Here is a 25,314-nt window from a genome sequence, read left to right as displayed (position 1 = left end):
CCCATGAGAGTTACAGGCTTGCTTAGCTTCTCCTGTAATCTGTTTTGGCTTCTACTGAAATTGAGTTTGCTGAGGTGACCAAACAGCTTTCTGCATCCAACATGACTGGTTTCCCTGTCTCCTGCTTCCCCATGTATTAGTGGTGTGCCAGATGGATGGACTGCGTTAGCTCCTTTTGAAGCACTGAGCATTGCAGGTGGTACGGGGCAAGTGAGTTGAGGAGCTTGGAGCAGGGACAGTAAGCCCCTTAGAGACAGATTAGGCCATTCTCCTTGTTTTTCTGATCATAGGAAGCAGTTGCTGTAGCAATAAAGCTCCTTTGTTTATGAGGGTATAGGGTAAGGAAAAGGACGTGGAAGAGTGATTATCCTGTTACTCTGTTAGAGTGGTGGTGAGAGATTCTGAAGCTGACCAATGACTGTACCCATCAAGAGCCTGTTATCTCTTAAAGAGGTGTTCCAAAGAAATACCTATTTGCCTTTATGGTTAGTGAGGTTAATCTGGCTTTCTGAGAATCTTCCACCTTTGCAAATTTAATACGGCTCCTTACCACTTCCTTATAAAAAAATTCACAGTTTCTCCTGTTGTATATTTTTGGTATTACAGTGAATGGTGGCGGTTCAGAGAAAACCATGAATCTTAACTTTTTGTCCTTCTTTTTATTCACTTTTTTTTAAAGTTATCTTCTGCACAGAATATCTGTTTATCTTCCAGTTAAGGATGGAAATTATATTTACAGAGGAGAAACTGTTCTTTGAACATTGCAGACATTCAGTCACTGAAATGAAGGTTGAACAAATCCTATATACTATACTATAGTGCTGGGTTCCTATATTGGCAGGAAAGTGGTTGAAAAAGTCTCTTATTTCTAATTCATGACTTCTTTCCAAGTAATCAGGCAACAGAGATAATAATCAGTACACTTAGTAGTTTTTCCCTCATGCTTCTAAAAAAAATTTCTTCAGACTAAATCTTACTTGCAGTTATGGGCCAGTAGTAACTCTAAAAAGCACTGGTTTGGTACTCAACAGCTCTGTTCTTGCCATATTTAGAAATTTAATTTTTTAAAAGGTAACTGCTTGTTTTTAAGGACTTGCTGATACTTAAATTATGGTTTAGTAAGGTGTATATAATCACTTTCTTAGGAAATAAGAGTCAAGATTGCTTGTGAAGTATGTATTCAAAGGTGATTTGCAAAGTTAGATCCCAAGGAAAATTTACTGCGTCAGATGGACAAGAAGAGTTCTAGTACTCACAAGGTGAGCAAAGTCATTGTCAGTGAAAGTGTGACTGTGGGGTGTTTTGTGGAGAATCAAGCTCCAGACTGATTTCATGTGTCGCCATTACTTTAATAGTCAGTTTTGTGAGCTGAATGTACAGGTGTTTTCCCTTTTCCAAGTGTCCACTCTCTTTTGGTTTGAATGGATGAAGATAAAACTAATCAGCACATTCCCTGTACAGTTACAATAGCTGAGCCAAATTATACTGTGTTGTAGGGACTGGGATTCTGTTGTCATGCTGATTTTTCAAGCTAATAACTCGGTCAGTTGCTAAGCTGTGTGTGTCCAAGCTACAGTTTCCACTAAATATTTGAGCCAATGTTATTAGGCAATTAATAAAAAAGAAATAATAGCATGTGAATATAAAATAAAATATGTTTTACTATGTTTCTTACATTCTACACCACTCCAACATTTTAGTGGCTTTATCCTTTAAGTTGATGGTATCTAAGTTCTTTAATATACCTGAGATCTTTGGATTAGTAGCTCCTTGCTCTAGGTACCTACAGCTAAAGGCAAAAACAGGGAAATCACATCTCCAGGTGTATGTTTTGGCACTTCCTCATTAAACAAGCTATCATTACTGACTTCCTTACCTCACTTAGTGTGGCAAAGTTGTGTGAATGCTGTCTTGATTAAAATTATGTCCTGTTTGGACAAGACTTTTGACTTTTAGAGTCATATACAAGCGTAGTGATTACTGCATAGAGCTTTTTTCCATATCTAGGTAGACTGCTATAAAGAAGTGAATTTGTTTACTTTCTCTAAGTTGTTTAAAAGTGAGCCTGCTTACTGATACAGTGCAAGCTTTTATTTAAATTGCAGCTGTGGTTCTGTGATTTTATGGGGATTGGAAAAGAGAGGACAATAATGAGAGCAGTGTGGGAGGATGAAAGCAGGTCAGAAAAGGGAGAGGGAGTTTCTAATTGAACCAGTGACTTGCAGTGAGAGGGCGTGACTAAGTGAAGCAGAGCTTTTTCTGTTGTATTTTTGTCAGAATTATTTGATACAGTGCCAAAAGTGTGTACAGTGCTGTAGAGTGGAAGACTTGTTTCAAACACATAACATGCTCCCTGTGTTGGGGGAGTTAAATTCTTTAAGTATAGTCAGGGGCAGTACAGAATCATGCAGTACAAAGATGTGATAGTGCTTGGTTGGTGGCATTCACCCTGGAGCAGGTGGGTCTTTTTTGTTGTTGTTGATGAAAAGGGGGAATGTTTTGTATATTGATAAAAAAAAACTTTCTTTTTTTGTGATTTCAGGGGCTGCTGTGCCCCCTGCTTCCAAAGAGTCACAGTGCAGTTGGACCATCCATCACTGACTCTTTACAGAGGAGAAAAGGACTTTAGGAGTAGTAGAAATCCATTGTTCATGTCTGTTAGACACAATCATGTCTTGATTAGTGTGATTTTCATTAATTTTATCTCCTTTTGTAGGACGGATAAGAAAGAGGGTACCTTATGTCAATAGTGTTTCAAAACAAGTTGGCTGAGATTGGTTCTTTGTATGTGAATATGAAAACTGTATTTAATATTTTTAAAAATTGGTTAGCTTTTAATTCAACTCTGACCTTCAGGACAAAGTCTTTATAGTAATATTTATTACTGTAGACACCCTAATGAGAATCAGGGCCAAAGTGCTGCTGGCAGGCAAAAGTGAGAGTGAGTTGATGACTGCGTGTGACTCTGTTAGTGTGTGTGTGTTCATCCTGAAGGGAACCAGCCTGGGATGGGTGAGCTGGAAGCTGTCAGTCAGTCTGTTGACTTCATCAGCCTTGGGAGGATCACAGTTATGGACATGGTTGTGTCTAGAGGGAGCAGCAGGGGAAGATAGGTGTCATTTCTTCAGTAGTTTCTGTACCTCAGCTGTGTGATATTTTAGAAGAACAAGACAATGGAGTATTTAGGGTGTGAGTAGTCTAAGGATTTAAAGACTCCTTACCCTATGATGCTGTGCAGGTAGTTGGGAATACAGGGTGTGCTGGGTCACATTAGACTGTATGGCATTAAGTTACAACCACCTACAAAAATCAGTGGACGGCAAAACCCCAAAAAGCTTGTGGGACATGGAGGGGGAGTTGCCTGTGAACTGTTGTGAAGAATGAAGGTTGTGTGGAACTGTAGGCTGTGGAGTGTAGAGTGGGTAAGAATTACTTCATCATCATCTGTCGTTTCTTTTGACAATATTAGCTAGTTTATTTTGTTTCTTTAGTTTGTATTTCCAGTGTGGAGGTTGTTTAGTGCTGGATGTTACTGGTAATACAACTGTTTCTGTTTCCCATAATCAGACTTGTGTATATTGAACCCATTTTGTTTTGGAGAAGATAAAATTTTCCTTCTGATGGCTTTTTTTTAGCCATTGATATGGTTCAATTATTTAATATCTTCATGGAGAAGGTCAGTGTGAAAGGTTCTGTTGGAGCACAGGTAATTGCTTGTGTTTGCTTCCATGTTAACTGAATTCTCATATACAACTATATGTGTTTTGCATTAATCTCTTAGAAATTGCGTCCTTGAGGTGTTTTGGCTTTTTAATCTTGTGTAAAGCCTGTAGATCATCACATTTTTGAGCTCTGCATTTTTAGCATTGACATATCATAATAGTGTGCTATTTTCAGAGTCACTTAAAAAAAAGGATATCAGCGTGGAATAAGATGCACTTACAGAAATCAAATCCAGCAGTTATCTCTAACAGGAAACATGTTAAAGTGCTATGGATCCAACTGTGTGAAATGTGGTAGTCTTTATATGCCAGCTCATGCTGGATCATAAATGCCTCTTTTTTCCAGTACATAGGAATTCCTCTTTGGGTCTGTGAAACCGCCAGATGGGAAGATGTTTTCTGATTACAGATGATCATTTCCCTCTTGAGTTGTGTTCTAAAATGTTTGTAATAGACTATGGCTGTGTAGGTGAATGCACAGAAATATTTTCAGTATTTACATTTTGTCTTCACTGAAATCTGTGCACAGAAAAATATACCTGTATTAACAGAATATCCTGTGTTTTGAAATGTGCACCTGCTTTTGCAGTTGATGTAACATATTATCCTAAATGCAGAAATCTGCAAAACCAAAACAAGTCTGATGTGGAGGGGCTGAGTCTTTCCATATGAGTTGTACTATGCTGTTCAATAATTCGAAGGAAGTGTTTCTAGCAAATGCCAGATCAAGGGATTACTCCTGAGAATTAATGAGTGTGCCCTGTACATGGGCACTGTTGCATATGTTAGCTTTGATAATTTCAAGCATTTTAAAAGTCCATAAATATGAACCTTCCTCAGTGCTTCTTCAGTTATTCACTAATTTGTCCGTGGTAAGCAAATTGAAGCTGGAAATAGGCAGAGGATAGACAAATAAAAGAGAAAGAGAAAATAAAGTCCCAGCATGGTACTTAAATCCATCTTTCAGCTTTTCTCAGATGATGTCTCTGTTAGTGGCAGAAAAGGCATACTTTTATATTGATCCTCAAACTTTGAGTGGAAACCTGAGTATTTCACTTTCCTGGATCTTAGATAACCTCAGTAGGCCAGGTAAACCCTTGAGATCCCATACTGGTGAGCGTGTAGTGAGTTTGTGATAACAAATCACAAAGTAATAGAAATTAATTGTTTGAGAAGTATTTTCATTTCTCATGGTACAAAGTAATAGAGCCTGTTACAATGAGTGTCTGGTTATCTGGTGCTAAGAGCTGAACAAACACTTGACAGACTTTCTAGCTTTCCAGATATATAGCAGTTACTTTAAAGCTGAGGGAGAATGATTTAAAAATTCCTGTAAATTACTTCTCTTATTTTCATTTCTTTCCTTAAAAGGCTTTTGTCTGACTGTTAAGCCACAAACTTGTTGTTTGTTCACAAGTTACATTGTAAGAGGTCTAGGAGAAGGTTGCACCTGACAGTTGACACTGTTTTTAGAACTGGAATTAAGTGAAGCACAGGAATTTCTTTTGTTGCACTCCTGGCTGAAATGCACTTAAGAGTAGTTGAAATGCATTTCTTCTTCCCCAATCCTCTCACATGTAATGGTTTGTGGGATACCAGCTGTTTGATAGGTATTAGATATGTTGGGACTTAACTTGAGCCTCTCACCAGGCTTTGTCACTTCATATCGTTGGAGAGCAGAAGATGGATTTTCTTGCCTTCTTTATTTCTGAATTCATAATGTAGTCTGAGACGTTGCCAAAGACTATATAAAAATCTGGAGGTTTTTTATTAGACTCCTCCTGTTTAAAGCATTGTTTCCCTTGGATCTCCTCTAAGGAAGTAAAAACTTTCCTTGATCACTGTATTCTGTATTTAATTTCTGTGTTTAATACTCTGGGTCTTTACACTGCCTTAAATTAGTGATTGCTATATCTTACTTATCACAATGTTGAGACATTTGTCCTCTGGGAGATGGAACTGAAACCATTGAGCTGAACAGTGTGAGGTAAGTTCCATCCAGGCCAGTTTCTTTGTGACATTTGTCTGGGGACTTTTTCCAAAGTCCACACTGAGGTATTATAGTCATCTCTTGTAGCCTATTAAAGAGTTCTTCTGACATGTTGTACAGCAAATACAGGACTAATAAAGAGTTGAGTTTACTGTTCAGTTTACTATTAGGCCTTTGCTACATCAGTCAAAAGCACCATCAAGTGAGTAGGTCTAGCTGGAGATGATCTTGCAGTCAGGTATTTGGGGGTGAAACTTTTCCAATGAACAGGCACTCGGTGCCTTTTTAAAATCTGGCGTTTGTTTCCCATGCAGAAAGCATGCACTTTTCTTTTCTCATTGTACCAGGTCTGGCTGGGAGAGAGTTAATTTTCTCCTAGCAGCTGTGCCATGTTCTTGGTGACCAGAACAGTGTTGATAACACACCGATATTTCAGCTCTTTCTGAGCAGTGTTGGCACAGCATCAAGGCCTTCTCTCTTTTTACTCTGCCTGGTGTCTGTCTCCCCACAATGACTGAGGGGGGCACAAGGTACTGGGAGGCACACAACCAGGCAGATGACCCAAACAAACTGAAGAGATATTCCGTGCCATGTAATGTCATGCTCAGCAATAAATTGGTGGGGAGTGGGATTTAGAGAGGTTACCCAGCTTTTGCTTAGGAAGTGGCTTGGTATCGATCATGGGTGGTGGTGAGTGGCCTGTTTCACTTTGTCTTTCTCTACTTCCACTTCTGCTTTCTGTGTTAAATGATTATATGATGTCAAGATTTTCTTGCTCTTTATTAATGTTTTTCTCTTCACCCATCTGATGGTGAGGGGGAAATACGCACCTGAATCGTTTAGTGACCTATGGGCAACAAAGCACCCCATGTTCTCTTCATACTTATGTGGCAGAAAGGAAATAGAGATCTCAACACATGGATATTTGTTTTGAAAGGAACCTCTAAAGGTCATGGAGTCCAAATACCCTGCAACAAGCAGGGATGTCTTCAGTTAGATCAGGTTGCTTAGAACCCTGTCCAATGAATGTTTCCAAGGATGGGGCATCTACCAGCTTTCTGGGCAGCCTGGTTTTGGATACTATGCTTTTGGATTCTTCAGGGTAAGGAAAGTATTTACTTTTATTTTCAGTATTGAAATTTTTAAGATACATGGGAAACTTCTGTCACAAAAAAATTGTCACAGAAAACAGTAACTGTAGTGTATTTTTACTACACTTAGAATTTACCTCCAGAATATACAAATGTTTTGCCTTGCCACACATTTTTCTGGTGCCCCGTTTCTCATAGTGGTCTCAGGTCCATGTTTTTCATTTAACAAGTCTTAGTTTGCAGCTCATGTCTTCCCATTCCTAGTCCACACGGTTTCTGCTGCTCCCCCATGTTGGCCTCTCCACCACGCTTGCTTTCTGCTCAGCTGTTGTTTCTGCTGTAGTTGAATTTGACAACTCCCTTTTGCATTTTGCTTCTCTGGAGACCATTTACCAAAAGATCTATGCTGTTCTGACTAGATGCCAAAAATTGTGTCAATCCATAGGCCAAGTGAAGATACAATACCTAATTGCTGAAGTTTGTCTCTATTTGTATGTTGTGGAAATATTTTTGTAAGGCTTCTGTGCTCAGCACATAAAGGTGAATGGTCTTTCTCAGGGACTGTTAAAATGATGTTCTTGGCTGAAGACCAGTACCGGAAAAATTTGCAGTTCATATTCCAGGCAGGAGGATGCTAGAGCTGTTCAGTGACCATAGATCTTCAGTCAGAGTTGAAGATAGGATAGCATGTGATTTTTACAGAGATATTTTTTTATAATTCTTTTTCTTGCGAATGGCAGAACTGTTTTGGTAATTTTATTTTATTTTTTTTGTTTTTCCATCCAAAGTTAATTTGACACATAGAACCATTGAATTAAAAAAAAAAAAAATGAACCAGATAATTTATGTCCAGAAAATAAGACTATATAGTGAAAAAAATTTTGGCAAGTTTAGTAAAGGCATACAACTACTGATAGATGCTGAAAACAGTGAAAATTCATATTCCTGCAGCCATAGAAAATTGTAGTGCATATTGTATCTGAGCTAGAAATTCCAAATAAGATTTCACATTCTGTATTATCTGAAGACATTTGAAACTTATCCTGTATATTGTGCCATGTGTTTACCTAACCTGGGAATTTTAAAAGTTTGAATAAAACTATCTACTGTACTGACAAGATTAGTGTTACTTTGCTTCTTAACTTCCATTCTTAGTTGAAGGGCAGTAAAGAGAGAAAAGGAGGAGGACTATGTTTACTTACATTTCTGTGAATGGGGAAAAGCATTTTAAATGGTAAACTGGGACTTGCTTAATGAAAATAATTATTTGGGACATGATATTGAAGAAAGAGTTGTGCCTACAGTGCAGAGTATGGAAGTGAAATTAATTTATGCAAAGCATCAGAAAACAAAACACAGGAAATAAGAGAATACTAACTGGTGGATGGAAAGAAAAAAACAGACTGGGAAAAGAATTATTAGGACAAGTTGCTCCAATAGCAAGTGATTATGGTGTGACTAATGCTCTCACTCATGTTTCCAGTACAATGTGTTAGGATGTACTAACAGAATACAGCTTGAACTGATGTGAATGAAAGAGCAGCTTGACTCTGTGTCTGTATGTCTAGAATCCCAGTACAGGACACTTGAAAGAGCACTTTAGTCTTGGATAGTAAAATTCATAAAAACCAGCAAATGAAAGGAACTTGGTGAGCATTCACGTATAATGATACATAACCTGTAATTAGGACTTCAAATTGCATATATTTATCTTGTCTAATAACCTCTGCAGTAATAGAATTATGATACATTTTTAGTTTCCTGTACATTTTTGTTATTCATCAATCTGCATATTTTCAATATGAAAAAAAAAGGAGAAATAAAAATACTGAATAGATAAAGAAATTCCAGAACAGTGAAATCCAGTGAAAACATACAAAAAAAAAGTGTTGCAGTCTCTGTCATGTCTGACAGGTAACCTTGTAACGTCTGAACTGGCTTGTTTTTCAACGTACCAGTCAAATATGAAAGTTTGAAATAGCAACAATCACAGCTTGTGCAGTGGATGTCATTTAGTACAAACCCATAGATATAATGTGTTTCTTGCATTTTCATCTGTCTTAACATCAGAAAATGTAAAAAGATTGTTAGTCTTTTGTGTAGAAGTTGCTGATAGTTTCTGTCCCTCAGGTTATATTGTCAATACACATCTCTTCATCAGTTTGCAAACATATGGAAAAAGTAAACCAGATGAACCATTAAGCAAAATACATGTGTTGCGTGGTTTTGTTTTTTTTGTTGGTGGTTTTTTTTTTGTTTTTTTGGGGGTTTTTTTTGTTTGTTTTTTTGGGGGGGTTTTTTTGGGTTTTTTTGTTTTTTTTTGTTTTTTATGTCTTGTTTGTATATTTGAGTTTTGTAGTGTGACAGAAAATCTGGCATCCTGGATGCAGTTGCTGCTTTGGAATATATCTGGTTCATAGGAGTGTATGTACTGATCCATGCCTGCTAATCATCAGTAATGGATGAGTAAGGAAAGAATATAAAAGACAGGGTAAATGTAGACTGGTTTGGGTTTTTTTAAACCCATACTATTTTCTTTGCTGCTGGTAGAACATACTTTAGGTTTTCCTGAGAACAAGGTTGTGAAAAATGAGTAATTATACTTAATAGAATCTAATTGAGTTCTGTATCAGACTTCTCTTTAGTCCTTTGAGCTCACTTCTGCTTTCAGCCTCTACAATATTCTGTAGCAATATGTTTTACAACTTGGTTTTGTGTTTGTAGAGCAAGGAAAAAATATTCTAAAGTTGAAATTTTTGTTGGATGTACTTCCCAATTCCTGTGTTTGTGAAACAGGAGAAAATAACTATATCCTTTCCACATTTTGCATATCTTTTATCAGTCTCTTAGATCTTTGCATCTGTTTGTCACTTTTCTCTCATACTCTTACTGAAGGCTGGAGTTTGAGCCAATTGGATACAAAAACTATTGATTATTCATACTGACTTTCATGCTAACTTTTATTACTCTCAGATAACTTCTTTCCTCTGCTGCAAGTTTTCAGAGTTGTGAGGGTGTGGCAGAATAATGCGATGACATGGTGATGTTTCTGTTTCCTATTTCATTCTTAATCATTTTTGAATTCTAACTTCTTTAACTATTGATGTTGAGTTAGAGAAATGAATATTTATGGGATATTTGAAATTATTTTGTAACAATGCAGAAAAAGGCTGTTCTTTGACACTGTGGCTATGGTACATAACTATCAGTCACCTTTCAAGACAACATTATTGAGGAAAAGTCTCTGAATTTGATTTAGAAACAGTTAACAGCTTAAAGTAAATACCAAGATTCAATTTCCTCCTATTCCACCTCTATAATGTATATTGAAAGAATAATAAAAGGTTTACCCAATTTACATCATCTCTTTGAAAGGTTTGTGTTGCTAAGGGTAGCATTTATATGTGTTCAGAAGTTGATTACAGTGACATAAATGACTTCAGTTTGTGTGGAGGAGGCTGTGGAAAGCGGGTATATGAGTTAGGGAGGAACTGCACTGAGCAGCAGATCACTGTTTGCCCTGCATGTCCCCAGAGTGACTCAGTGCTTTAGCTCTGATTCTGAAGAATGGGGATTTTGGTACTTTTCTCCTGTGTTGTACGTTCAGGATTTGACTAAAGGAAAACATAAAATTTATTTCTTTCAGTAATTGCAACTGTGTAGTGTAGATGTCATGTTTATAAAACTCTTTTTAGTAATTAAGTGCAAGGGGAATGTATCTGCTGCACTCGAGTTCTGCAAGGGTGTGTGTTACCTTAGGGCAGTGTGAGGTTTTGTCTATGAGGGGATTTCTTGTGTTGATGCAGTTTCTGGTGTACTGAGGTCCTCGTCTTGGATTGGATCTACTTGCCACAGTACAAGTAGTAAGTGTGGTGTGCATAATGCCTTCTTTGCTCCAAGATAAGCACCTCTTAATTTTTTTTTTGTGGTGAATTGAAATGTGCAGAGGGATTGAAACAAAGACAGTAGTTCTGCTCAAAAGCAGGGAGCTAATCTATAGGGATGTTGTTTGTAGAGTATTGCTTAAAGGTAATCTGTTCTCTAGTCAGAGAGTCACAGACCCTCTGTCAAATAGGATGATCCTGGGTCTTCAGGGCAGAGCAGCAACTACACAGATAGTATGGGGGAGTTGGGATATACACCTACTCACACTATTATCCAGGGAAAATCAGAGGCACAGGGTGTGCTCAGGAGATGGCTAGGCAGATCCTGAAAAGGTAAGTGTTAGAAGCAGAAAGGCTTTGGATGTAACTTTTCCTCTGCCAAACTGCAAAGCTGTTTGGGTTTTCTAGTTACCTTTTCTGCATTACAGATATGTCTATGCAGTGATGCATACCACAGAGAAAAATACAAATTAAGTTTGTGTCCAGTAGACCGCAAAATTTAAAATTCATAAAAACAAATCTCGCAGCAAGAATTCTGGTTTCATTGTTTCATTTAAAATTAAAAGCAAGCCAGAGGAGTGAACTGTATACTAACAACAACCAAGTAAAACATGAAGGGAATTTATGTCTGGTTGGAAAAATAAAATTTTTATTTTATTGTTTAAGCTGAAAAGAAAATCTGGCTTCATGTCATTTATTCCGTTCCTCTATGTAGACTACCAGTATTTTACGAGACATATTTCTCAAGTCTTGAAAAATAACTTTAAAATTGGCTGAATGTTGTCACTGCCCTGTCAGGAGAGTGCTATTTAGCTCAGCTGTATAAATGATAATAGTTACATATTTGTACATTTCTAGGATTACAGAAATTAAATTGGAATGAATGAAATCATTCCACTGTCAGTGGCTGTAGAGTCCAGGACAGATCCATTGCACGTACAGAGGAATTTCTTGTCACATCACTTAATGATCAAATTTTTGTCCTAGGGAGCCTCCAACACTCTTGTAGGACAATAGTAGGAAAGGGTTCTTTTCCCTATCCAGGAAGCATAAAGGGAAAGCTATGCCCACCTATAAAATGAACTTGGCAAGTCATAGAGATATTTATGAACAGTGGCAGTAAAAGCACGGTCTCTTATGTCTCTATTTATTTTTAGGCAGAAAGGTGTTAAGCTAAGCCTGTTTTTTTGCTATGCTTTGGTTTTGCATTGTGGGTTTCTTGGGGTTTTTTTCCTCCATCTTTGTCATCATTTTAGTTTGTGGTTGCACTTCCTCACCAGGATTAGCAGATGTACATTGCTGGGTGCAGCCTTCCTTTTTTCAGATCTTTTACCTGACCATTTAGTTCTAATCTGAGGGTGATTTTGGTAATGAAAATGTATCTGCCATGTGTTAATTTGGTGTCTTATGTAAATAAAGACTTTCGTGGAAAGTCTTAGCCTAGTGTAAAGAATATTCCTTCTCTGAAGGACGGTGTTGAAGCACTGAAAGAAGTACAGCTGTCTCAAAACACTTTATGGCGAAAAAACGTTGCGTGTATTGCAGGCTATTTATGGATCAAGCTTGGCTGCATTCCATAGGAGAGATTTTTCCTGTAATTCTGTACTGGCATGTATGAAAACGTTGTCATCCTTTTTGAAAGAAGTCATGAAGGAAAAACAGATTTTTGAGGAATTGGTCTGGTAGAAAGCATTCACTTGTTTGTCAGCACAGATATGTCTGTTAATTTCTGTATGTTTACTTTGACTGCTTGTTGATGGCACTGCTGGTCAATTCTATGGCCAAGATCTTCTGCTTCTTTACATTCTTGTGATGTCTGAACTTTCCAGAAGTGAATCTGAGAGCAATTGTGATTTCAACAAAGAAAGTTACCTACTGTCCAAATTTAAAAGAGCCTCTGCTCTTGTGGGAAAAGCTGTTATGAAGGAGGCGGTTAATACTTTAATAGTGATCTTATCTAGGAAATTACAAAGAAAATATGTAAAATTCTAATACAATTTCAAAAATTGTGAAATTGGGATAGTATCTTACTGTAAAATGATGTTTAAAGACTTTTGTTTTAAATTAGCAACTACTTCTTTTTTTCAGGAAATTTGGAGAGCGACCTCAACCGAAACGGCTCACAAGGTAAGCATTAAAGAAACTCAGTATTTTACAATTTTCTGAAGTTACCCTTTTCATTCTCAAAAAAATTAAGTTAAAAATTTGTGGGTTGCTAACCCTAGAATTTTAAATGTCAGAGCTTTTCAATTATATATGCAATCAGCAGCCAGAATTACAATTTTTAACAGACTAGCTTATTTTTAATATGAAACTCAAAATGCATTTTTAGAAATGGTGTTGACTTCATGTATCAGTTATTGTAGATTATGGATCTGCTTATTTTTAAATCCTCAGGAATGAGCTGGTTTGTTTCTTGGGCAAATGTGAGGTCATGTAACCCTTTTTGCTGCCACAATTGAACACGGTGTTGTCAACGAGAGATCTGAACCAATTTTTGGTGAACCCCAAATAATCAGAGTATCAAATAGAACTGTCAAGTCAATACATTCTGGAAAGTGTTTAGGATGACTGGAGTACAGTGCTTGATTTGCTCCTGGCCTGCCTGGGATGTATTTACACCAGAAACTGTTAAGAAGTCACCTTCTTTTTTTGAACTGCTTTAACACAGTCTATGCAAATATTTATTATTCTGTGCCACAAACCGTGCTGATTATAATTAGCTCCTGGCTTTAAAATCCACTATTTGCTTGAAAGCAAAAAAGGATGTGCCATTTGTTTTTATAGTTTTGTGTGATGATAGAGGAAGCCTCTTGTCACCCTGACAGCCTCTGTTTTGAATGAAATGATACCTTATCATGGTAAGCACATGATGGAGGAGGGGAACATTTACATTTTGTGTTGTGAATATCTGTCTCACTGCATTTCTGGATGAGTTTTCGTTTAGCTTGTCATCATTAAACTTCATTTCAATGCAAAATTGACCCCTACTGACTTACAAGTATTTGAACAAACATGGCGGTTTCTTGTTGGCCTGACAGTCTTCAGGGATATTTGAAGATACTGTGTTTTAAGTAATGAGCTGCTTTCCATCTTGAGTAGTACCATCTATACTATAACCCTGAAGTTATTAATAGAATTTATCTTATTTTTAAAAAAAAAAAAGAACAAAAATAGAATGCATCTTCTGTTTCAAAAAGAGCAACAAAAAAAAAGAAATGACTATGCAATGAGAGCTTTTAAATGAGTTTACTGTAGTTACTGTAAATTTCATGTGCAGGATTTTAGCTACTAGGTATGCTCATTGCTCTTTCCCGAATACAGAGTGGGTATTTGAGAAGTGCCAGCCATCCTTCAAAGCAGCTGTTTGAAAACCTTTCCTGTGATGATAGAGGTTGGAAACAAGCAACCTAACTTTCTTCTGAAGAATAAACTGCTGAAACAGAACAACTGTCAGCCAGATTTTTAAGATTGATTTGTTTATGTAATGTTGAAAATGTGTCTGTAAACCCTTAAAAGCCTTTAGTTCAATTATTGGAAAATTGCTGTGGGTTTTTTGTTTAAAGGCTGTCTGGTTTGACTAATAATCTCCAGCAGAACAACACTAGTCTGTTCATACTATGCTCGTTGGTTTTAGACATGAACTATAGTAATGCTACCTTCATGAAGAATTCTAGCATTGAATAATTAAAAATGTCACATAAGATATCCGTGGGAGGGGTTGGAGAGGGAACATCAGTTATTCTCACAGGAGCTTGGATTGTACAAATCCACTGTAGAAACAGACCAATAGAAAACACAAACTTTCTTCCTCGTACAGTGCTAAATAAAGATTAGATATCACCGAGCAGTTTTCTGTGTGAGTTGCTGGGCTTGATAGTAGTCAAGTTTAATAGTAGTCAAGTCAAAAGTTTTTAATACAACAGATGTTCTTAATTTAGTATGATAGTACTCTTAATAGAATATTTCAAATTGTCAGATTAAAAGTTTTTAAACAACTTAAATGCAGCTAATATATATCATAATGAAATGTATAATAATGATTTCACAGTGAATTATGTTTTAGGGTTTAAAATGTACTCTTAAAAAATGGCTGTAAATTAGTAAGTCTGTGGGCTTTGAAACAGTTCTTCCAGCTGTACTTTTATGGATAAACATCAGTTTTACCAATGTCAAATGTAAATAGATCAAGTTAGTCCAAATTTAAAACAGCAATTAAATTCTCTGTTCTTATATCCTGATATTTATACAGAAAATCATCTCACTAATCACTAGACGTTAATCATGTCTTCTGAAGGCGTGACAAACACAAGAATTTGCAAAACATCATTACCAAAGCTGAGTTGTTGTCCAACCCAGCCCTGGCTCAATCTACTTGCTTTTCTCTATGAAACTGTGTGGGGATTTCTTTTGGAAAAGGCCTGGTCAATAAAATACTGCATTCTGTATTCCATTATTTTTTTTCACTAGAAATGTTTGGTTTTCCAGATCTGTCCGAAGGGAATTCAATAGTTGGTGCAGTTCACAGAAAAAAGACAAAAATCCAAACAACCAAATAAAAAAGCCTTCTTATGTGGGGTTTTATCTTTCCGTATAAATTCCTGATAAATTAATTATTTATTTCTCTAGTAGACGACTTTGAAGATGAGTCCATTGGTGGGCATTCAACCCACAAAGGCTCCTTCAGGAACTGTTGTTCCTGCCAGCACTCTGGCACAGCTGATCCCTAGGGTGTTGAATTTGGCGTGCTGCTTAATGAACAGTTAGATTGTTATACAGAAGAGTGACTGGCTGTTATTTTTCTTTCGCTTCTCTCAAGGAATTGTTGTTGCTGTGTTTGAGGTAATTACAGCATTTATATAACATCTGTAATTACAGTGATGATGAACAATAAAACATTTTTAAGTATTTTTTTACCTAATTGTATGCAGAAAGTAGATCTTTTCTCCAGAAAACTAGGTGAAACAATATGCTGAAGAATTTTTTTCTTAGTATCTTCAAAACCAAAAGAAAATGTGTATAGAAATACTTCACTGAGTTGGTGAAAAGCTTAGATAATTTGTTCTTATCACGAGATACTAAATAGGTCATGAGGAAAATATTTAACTAATAAAATGTGTTCTAATGTATGGCATGGTGCTTAAAGAAAGAGGACTTTAAATATCGTGTAATTACTGGCATTGGTACAATTTTACATCATCACAAGAGGGTTTTTTTTCTGGAAAATGTAGTAATTGTAAATGATCAAAGACCCTATATTGCTAGTTTTGTGCAGGATAGTTATTTCTTTTTCCTGTGTAATTGTCTGAAACAGTGAGCAAACATATCTTGACCCTGCTAATGATGGCCTTTTTGGAATTTCAGGTGCTGGGTTTTTTTCCCTAAAGTTGTCTTCGTTTTGTTGTAAACAAAACCAAAAGAACTTTCAAAGCTTACATTACGTTTTGATTTTTAGGGAAGCAATGCGAAATTACCTGAAGGAGCGAGGTGACCAAACAGTGCTAATACTCCATGCGAAAGTTGCGCAGAAATCATATGGAAACGAAAAAAGGTAACTTCTTATGCTGTACGGAAGTCTGTCCACAGCTGGGAGCTGAGGAAACTACACTATGTAGTTGGGTGCACAGCCCTTTGCAGAATTCCTCAGATTGCACTGTAGTCAAGAAACATGAAATGCTTCCTTCTGAATGATTTAATTATGTAACAAGTACTGCAAACCTATAGCATGCAATGGAGTGATGCCATTTTCTACCAAGAGGTTCCCTGTCTATGGGCAAGGCTTTTCTTCCATTGCTTACAATTGCTCTTGTTTCAAACCTTCCATTTTAATGTTGGAGTAAATGAGGTGATCAACAGTGAATACTTGTAGAGGAGGGTTTTTTTGAATAATTTCATAATAATATGAAAGGGAAATTGCTAGCCTCAGTAAGATAAGTTTTTGAATCACATCTGTAATAAGTTTAAAAAGAATGATAGGTCAGTCATGACTGTATTTATGATAGACATTTCCTTGCAAAAATCAATTATAGGTAACCTTGATTGCTAGCCTCAGTAAGATAAGTTTCTGAATCACATCTGTAATAAGTTTAAAAAGAATGATAGGTCAGTCATGACTGTATTTATGATAGACATTTCCTTGCAAAAATCAATGCAGTACATGTTACAATTATAGGTACTTTTCTAAGGGACAGAATCTGCAGGAATACATGAGAATGAATGCTTTTTAGGCAAAGGTGGTTTTCCTGCAGTCTTCTCTTGCAGTCTTCACTGTGTGATATTTTTGTTTGCATGACTAGTAGAAGCAAATAGGATTCTCCTTCATATGTGGGTTTCTAGACCTAACAGTGTATTTGTTCATGCAGATTATCTCTGATTCATCTGTTTAAGAATGGAAGCATGTCAAATGAGTGTAGAAAACTTGAAAGCTTTATAAAAGATCAGTGTTGAAAATAGTTGGTTATCAAGTAACAGGGCACTGAAATGATTGCTCTTGTGGTATGGGTATGAAAAGAAGGCATGGAATCAGTCACCAAATCAATCAGGTTGGAAGGGACCATGGCAGGACATCTGCTCCAACCTAGAGCACATGGCACGGGATCGCATCCAGATGGTTCTTGAATGTCTGCAGTGAGGGAGACTCCACAACCTCTCTGGTCAACCTGTTCCATGTGTGGTCATCTGCACAGTAAAGAAGTTCATCCTTGTGTTCAAGTGGAACTTCAGTGCATCAGTTTCTGCTTGTTTCCTCTTGTCCTATACATACTAAGGTTTCATTTTTTCAGTTTAAATATTTTAGTTTTTCTTAAACTGTAACGTGTAGACTGTCTCTAATACTGTTCTGCTAGTTCCCAGACTGTCAGCATCAGTAATGGTGTCCTGTGGTTATCAGCGTAAAGGAAAGTGCCAGTTATTAAATCCTTGGATCCATGTATGCGCTAAGGTACTTAGTAAAACTGAATGATGAATTATTATATTCCTGTTTCTTCTTTTGTTTTTCTCTTGAGTTTTTAAACTGTTTCTGCTTTTTTTTATGGCAAACTGTGGCCCTTGTTTCTTCATATTTCTGAGTAAGCAAAATGAGTAAAGTTTTAATGCTGCTTTATGCAAGTCAACAGTCAAGTTTTCATCATTTCTGCATTCACCATTTCTCAAAGAGTTGGTTTGCATACATCTTAGAGACTTATTTTATACCCATTTTTGTTTCCTGCTTTCCATGGGATCTCATTGTGGTATAGATATCATCTGGTTAAGTTTTAAAGAATAACTTACTTTGCATTACTTTTGTAATGAGGAATCCAAGTTACAAAAGGAATTATTTCTTAAATTTGACATCTCTTTCAAGTAAATATGGAATTTAAACCTAGACAAACTTCCACCTCCTGTTCCAGTCTTTATTTAAGTCTTACTTGTTGGGAAGTCACAGAAAGTGCTTGCCATTAGCAAACTATTTGCACATGGTAATTAAAAGGTTAACGCAATAACTACCTTTCGGTGTTTTGATGAGGGTTACTAGATGGTGAAACACTCTTTTAAAAGCTTACTAGATGGTGCAGATCTCACGTAGCTTGGCCTGTTTTAAATAGGCATCATAATAACACTATTCCATGTACATGGATGCAGACTTTCTAGGTTAATTTGAGAGATTTTGGTACTTCTAAGTAACAGGAATGAAAGGAGTTGACTTTTTTGAGTCAATCCTTCATTACGAGCCTTGCACTTCACAAAGTTCGTGGTTTTTAGCTTAACAAGGAAGCCAGGAGGTAAGAAGCTCAGGTTGGGCTTTAGTTCAATTTAAGACTTTGTGCCTGATGTTTACTGTTGGATGACTGTCACCTTTAAAAGGCATTCAGCAGATAGAGACTCAGGTGCTGTTTAGTCCTGATGAGTGTGGGTATTTGGCTTGCACTTCTTGTATTGTTTTCCATATTTGCCTTTGACTGAGACGTCTCTCTTCAAAGTCTGAGCAATGTGAACATTCAGCAGTTTAAAGGACTGAAGTGTTTTGGATTCCGAGGCATAGTTCATCTAAAGACTTCGAGCCAGATAGGGATTTTGATTTTGCTGTTTGGAGTTAAACATGCTCACTGCTTATGAGCTTGAGAACGCTGTAGCTGCATCTTGCTTTACAGCTATTAGTGCAGGATCTCCTGTAATTTCTGACTAAGTGCTTCCTTTCTCTGAACTGAGTGTGCTTGTCCTCTGGATAAAATTCCTTATTGAGAGCTTTACTTTTTCCAGGGTTTACCCCGTGGCACCACTGCTTTGTCCTTAGCACTGTAGTACCTAACTATTTTTCATTTGTTTGTTGTAAAATTGAGTTCTTGTCAATGTTGTTAGTTCTTTAATCTCCTATGAAGAAAGATTGCTTAGCAGTTTCAGTCTCAGAACAATGTGGGTAATTGACAAACACTTGAAATTTACCAACAGATACAAAGGAGAAACTTCCCTTCTTAAGTCACTCTGGATATAAAATAACTAGCTAGTAAGAAGCATCTGAATTCTCTTGAAGGCAAAGACTTCTATAAGATGAACACAGAGATGATTTGGATGATTTGAAAAAGCAGACCTTTGTGACAGAAGCCTGTGGTTTGAGGAGAGCTCTGAGTGCATCAGAACTAGGTAGAAATGATACGAGCAGACCTTAATTTCCCTTTGAGCCCTTGCTTCCTAGCAAGTTCAGTTGGAGTAGCTTCTCTACTTGAAGTACCACATTTTCTGTGTATTAATTGGCTTCAATTGATTGAAGGAATATTGTTCTCTCCTTTGATGTTTATCTGATTCAATACAGTGTTCTTGAAGTTCAAACCTGGTTCACATTTTCTGTATTGGATAGAATATTCGTAGCTAATTTCTTCTGTACATGAATTCATGGAATGGGTAAATATGAAGTTAAAAAGATCCAAGACTGTCTATGCCTGAAAGCTGAGAAAGAAGTAGATACATAAGAAAGAAAACACATTAAAATTGTGAGTGTCCAGACTCTTTCTTCATGTTTGTAGTTTTAACCCAACTTAAAATTTTATCGGCTTTAAAAGTTTCTTTGTTCAGTAAGTTTTCAAAGATGTTTCTCTGCATTCTAATTTCAAGAGTGATTTTTGTTGTGGTTTGTTTTCTCTTCATCAGTGGGTTACACCTTGTTTCTTACAGGTCTTTATTGCCATCTAGTGGCTCTAGTCGTTTAAAGGACTTGGTTTTGAATAAAGCTGAAATGAGAAAGGGTGTGAAAAAAGTAGGTTTTCCTTTTCTTGTGTTCTGACCAGTAAGATAAATACAAAAGAGTACATAAGGAAAGAAGGTAAATGTGTAATATTCTTTATGGTGTAATATTATTTGGAATAGAAGGGATTTGTTGGATTTTTGTTTTGGTTTTGTTTGGTGGAGGTTTTTTTTTACCAAAGCATTGCTCTGTTAATAAAGATTGACTCATTTTTAATCTGTGTATAACTTCTTCATCAGGAATAGTTTATATATGAGGACCATGCTACTTTTGAAAAAGGTTCATAAATCTTTCAGCTGTATACCTATAGATATAAGTCCTTTGCTGAGTTGTAAATAGGATGAATGCAAGTGAAAAATTTTGACTGCAGATTTATAGTCAAGAAAGAAAGTTTGAAGAGTTTTTTGCCTGCAGACAGTAAATTTTTATTCATTTTCATAACCACTTAGACATATTAAATAGCAGTAAGATTTAATATTTGGTGATTTTTTTCTCTGACAGAGAATATACATTATTTGTATCCATCAACTAGGAATACTACAAATACTTGCATTTATTTATATGTATTCTTAATATGTGTATTTAATTTTATGGTATTATTAACAGGACTTTGGTTTCGTCTATTAAGAATTCTGTAACTTAGAAAAACAATTTATATCTGTTAAATAGATACATGTGATCGTGCTGGAAAAAACCAATGCTGAATAGGTGAGATAAATAGGAGTTTTACACTAGTTTTTCATACTAAAGCTAGCATTAATGGTGTTTAATAGAAATAAGAATCATTTAGGATAAAAAAGACCTTTCAGATCATCAAGTCCAACTGGTTACCTGGCACTGACCTCTCTTGCCCAGGACTCCCACAGACACTTCAGAAACAGAATAATTTTGTCCTTTGATCATTTTCCATGACTTGGAGCCCACAGTTCAGTATACTCCCCTGCCCTGACAGCTCCTGCCCACCAGCACAACTGGCTGCTGCCCCAGCGTGGAGCCTGCTCCCCCTGCCTGGAATTCAGATGTCCCAAGCCAAATTTAAAAAAAGAAGAAAAATTTTAAAAAGCCAGAAACCCCTCACCTGTGAGGTAGGAGTCATTGTTAGGTTGCAGAAGTGCCAAGTTATAACACTACTCTCCAAACTGAAGTATATAAAATAATTAGAAAATTTTTCATGTTCCCCTCCCTTACATGCCTCCTTAGCTACCTCACAACTGGATGTACTCATTCCACTTTATCTTTGATCATGGTGAAATGATGATAAAAACACAGCAGCTTATTTGCTAACTAAAACCAAACCTTTGCAGGATTTGGGCTTTAACAATTTGCAGAAACTTTAAGACCGATGCATTGTATTATAATGCTGAATTTAATTTTGAACATATTGCTGCTATAAGTAGCATCTAGACTGATTAGAGTCAGTTCTGCTGGAAACTAGGCCTTGTTTTTTACACATACTGATGAAGATATAAAATTATCTATTCCATTTAAAAACTCTATATGTGGATTTATGTGTGGATGGAATAAACTCCCTTCTTGCTTATGACAAAGCTCAACATTTAGGAATTGCAGTCAGCAGTTGTCCATTAGTTTGTAGAACTGTTGTGTGTGCATTAATTGCTCCATCATGTTAGGCACCTGCAAAAGACTGTAATAACTTTTGAGGCCTTTTTTCCTTTCTTTCAGAATCTCTTTTTAAGGTATTTTGTAGAGATGCAGATTGTTACCTGAAATATATTGGACTGGAAAGATTCTCAGTGACAGTACATCTACTGCTGATTTTCCTTGCTTTTTTTTTTTTTTAATTTGCATTTTACAAAACCTTCTAGAGAAATGAAGGGCATGCCTGTATAAACTCAAGTGCAAAGTGTGAATTTGAAAGCATTGGGTAAACATCAGTTTGTTTATCTGGAAAACTGTGTGTAATTCCATAATGCGTTCTTTGTTTCCAGGTTCTTTTGTCCTCCTCCATGTGTGTATCTCATGGGCAGTGGATGGAAGAAAAAAAAAGAGCAAATGGAGCGGGATGGTTGCACTGAGCAGGAGTCACAACCTTGCGCCTTTATTGGGATAGGAAACAGTGACCAAGAAATGCAGCAGCTGAACTTGGAAGGAAAGGTAGAAAAACTGTAATAAACCACTAAGATAACTAACTGCAAAGGATATTATAGCTACATGATGCATATTTCAAGGAATGCCCTTTCTTATTTTTGGATAATTTTCTTTCTAGGTGTTGCATAATGGTTTGAAAAAAAATCCCTCAAAATATTTAGGACAATTAAATAGTTGATTTTGGCTCCTAGGGTCGTAGCAAGGTATAACATTTAATTTGTAGGTTGTTGATGCAGACTCAGTATGCTGTTATGTTAATTGGTAGGCATCAGTGGCTAACTAAAATACGGTTTCTGGCCTGAATTCTCTGTCCTGCTCCTTGGCTTGCATGAGTGGATAATCTTATCAAGGAAATATCAAAACATCTGCTGCTAGAAGTAGTCATTAAGTCCCTTTGCCTAAAAATACAGTTGAAGTAGCACCTTAAAAAATTAGCAGGTTATTTTCACAGTGGTGTAAATTGCTTACAAGATTTTTTTAAGGTATTTGTGATGACTTAAACAGTTAGAATGGAACTAGCAGCAAAAGCATTCATTTTATCTGGTTGTTTTATTAAGCAGTATTTTATAGCTACCTAGTATTTCCAGCACAGTCTACCAGAAATGCTTCATATATTTGAAATAGGAAAAGAATAAAGAATAATTGAAATTCTTGATGAGATTTTCTTTTTAAATTCTGTTGTCACCTAGCATAAACACTTAGCCAAAAGTAACTTCCTTGTGTTTCAAAACCCAATCATTTCTCATCCTTCCAAGAAAAGTCTAGCTCAGTACATTTTCTGCACAGGCAGTCCCTTGTGCATGCCCAGTGTAGGGTCTGTACAGCCCTAATCAAATGTAATTTTTAGTAGTGCTCTTGACCCCTCATGGGTGGCTTTGACACAGTTATGATCTCCAGTCATCTCTTCTAGTCCTGGTAAGGGTCCTTGGAATGATCATAGAGTAATGAGGTTGGTTGCAGCACTTCACAAAGCTAAACAGTAGTCATAAAAGAAATGCATAGGGAAGAGATGGAAAAAACAGGTTCTCATCTGTTTTAGAAACTATTGCATCCATTTTCCTATTTTATTCATAGTTAAATATGCATAGTTTCTTGAACTGGGTTGGCTTCAAAGAATAAACCACAGTATGTTTTCACCTACAGAATTATTGCACTGCCAAAACATTATACATATCAGACTCAGACAAGAGAAAGCACTTCATGTTATCTGTAAAAATGTTCTATGGCAATAGTGATGACATCGGTGTGTTCCTCAGTAAACGGATCAAAGTCATCTCCAAACCCTCTAAAAAGAAACAGTCGCTGAAAAATGCAGACTGTAAGTATTTCTCTGTTTTTTCTTTATTTGTCAATTAATTTTGTTTCATACTACTTTTTTGTTATGTATTTTAAGATCTGACTGTAAGGAAAATACACTGAAATTTTCAACTCACTTTTTCTGCTGTATTTCATAACTGTACACATCAGTATATTTTAAAATATTTCAATATAGATAGGTTAGCCTGTTGAGTTTTATGCTGTCATGGTTAATTATTTAGTAAATATAAAAGGCCCACCCAAACCCCCATGTATTGTGGAATGAATTCATGTAGACAAATGTATAAAGAATGTTCTACCTCAGCTTTCTAAGCTTTTGGATCTCTTTAATTGCCATGGTCTGGTGCTTGGAATGTTTCAGATTGTGGTAAATGAGTAGCATCATGTTATCCAAACTGCACTTTGTCACATCACAGCCACCTTCTTACTGTCTCATGCCATTTTCATGTTGTTCTTATTTTTGGTTTGCATGGTTCCTTTTAGATAGTCATTTAAGAAATCTGTATGGTGATATTTCACCCAGATTTATTTGCTTACCGTGTTTTTCAACTAACAGTATCTCTGGTGCTAATGTATAATTGGGAACGTTTTTGCTTTTCCTCCACCTTTTTTTTGCCTGCATACCACTGGAGCACCTCAAGAGATACCCTTTTTTTTTTGTTTTTCTCTCTCTTCACTAGTGCTTTAAAAGGCTCTTCCATCTGTGTTGGGCTGGAACCCATTCACCTATGGAATGTGGATCTCGGGGCTGCTAGCTTGGCACATGACTAAAGGCAATCTGTTGCTGTGCAGTTCACACCCGTGGGCTCAGAGTATGCACTGTTGAATTTGTGTTCAGACAGATAGCTTTGATGGACAGTGAATATGAACCAAGTAGAACAACATGCCCGTTCTGATGGCAGAATTTTAGTTGCTGGTTTTTTTTTTTTTTGGGGAGCAAACTTTACATTTTGCTCTTTTGAATGATAAATAAGTTCAGATCTGAGAACGTTACAAGTTGCATGGTTATAATTCGACGTAGTTACATCTGTCTTCCTTTCAATTGCTTGTGATTTTTAAGAATACTGTGTCTCTGTATTTCAAATAGTCTTCAAATGATTGCTGAAAGTGGTCTTAAGTACTTCATAAGGGCTACTAAAGCTTCTGCTTAAATAATTAGTTGCTGGAGAATTATGAACAGGAACAGTTTTCAGCTGGCAAACACTGGCTGATTTGGCTAAGTGGCAGAATTCTGTGAGCTAGCATGCCATGGAGAACAGCCACTATGTATGTTATTGCACTCAAAATTTTACACCTATTTTTGGTCTGTCACAAATATAAATATTTTCTAAATTAACCAGTATTTGATAATTATGTCTTGATTTCAAGTATTCTTCAGTTTATGTTACGTTACTTGTGACTTTTTGGTACTTTTCTATGTAATAATGAAGTAATTTTATAATCTCAAGTCTGTATGTGTTCCTTGCAGTATGTATTGCATCAGGGACAAAAGTGGCACTATTTAATAGACTTCGATCCCAAACAGTTAGCACCAGATATTTGCACGTAGAAGGTGGTAATTTCCATGCCAGTTCACAACAGTGGGGAGCATTTTACATTCACCTGTGTAAGTAAAAGCAAATCTGTATATTTTCTTCACTTTCTTTCCTTTATCCTCACAAAAAAAAAACCCTGCATTTTTTCCTCCATATCAATTGCCCATGTGCACACTTGTTTTGTTACTGAGTGTATATTTGATGTAATAGTGTGGTGTTAAATGTTTCTCGTATCAAGAAAAATGGTGATTAAAACAAGTAATTCTGAAAATTCCTGTTTCATGCAGTGGATGATGATGAATCAGAAGGAGAAGAATTCACAGTGAGAGATGGCTACATTCATTATGGGCAGACTGTCAAACTTGTGTGTTCAGTTACTGGCATGGCACTCCCAAGACTGGTACAGTTTCGTTCCTCCAATGCTGTAATTAATTTATAGATGGCAACTT

The 25,314-nt window shown here is 36.5% G+C and overlaps 1 protein-coding gene across 3 annotated transcripts in view; it reads left to right on the top strand.

The window, feature by feature from the left end:
- RBPJ (recombination signal binding protein for immunoglobulin kappa J region) overlaps window positions 1-25,314 on the top strand; it is a 143,986-nt gene that overhangs the window by 105,767 nt on the left and 12,905 nt on the right. For all 3 annotated transcript variants that reach the window (XM_041402715.1, XM_041402714.1, XM_041402716.1), the window contains exons 2-7: window positions 12,776-12,814; window positions 16,143-16,238; window positions 21,854-22,019; window positions 23,157-23,331; window positions 24,799-24,936; window positions 25,153-25,265. In XM_041402715.1, the coding sequence (XP_041258649.1) occupies window positions 16,150-16,238; window positions 21,854-22,019; window positions 23,157-23,331; window positions 24,799-24,936; window positions 25,153-25,265 (681 nt within the window). In that variant the 5' untranslated portion in view covers window positions 12,776-12,814; window positions 16,143-16,149. The remainder of the gene's footprint in view (window positions 1-12,775; window positions 12,815-16,142; window positions 16,239-21,853; window positions 22,020-23,156; window positions 23,332-24,798; window positions 24,937-25,152; window positions 25,266-25,314) is intronic.

The sequence above is a fragment of the Onychostruthus taczanowskii genome, unplaced genomic scaffold (assembly GCF_017590055.1).
Source record: "Onychostruthus taczanowskii isolate IOZ18803 unplaced genomic scaffold, ASM1759005v1 scaffold2, whole genome shotgun sequence".
In the NCBI taxonomy this organism is placed as follows: domain Eukaryota; kingdom Metazoa; phylum Chordata; class Aves; order Passeriformes; family Passeridae; genus Onychostruthus; species Onychostruthus taczanowskii.
The sequence above is the reverse complement of the archived record's forward strand: the minus strand, read 5'-3'. Positions and strand labels throughout refer to the sequence as shown.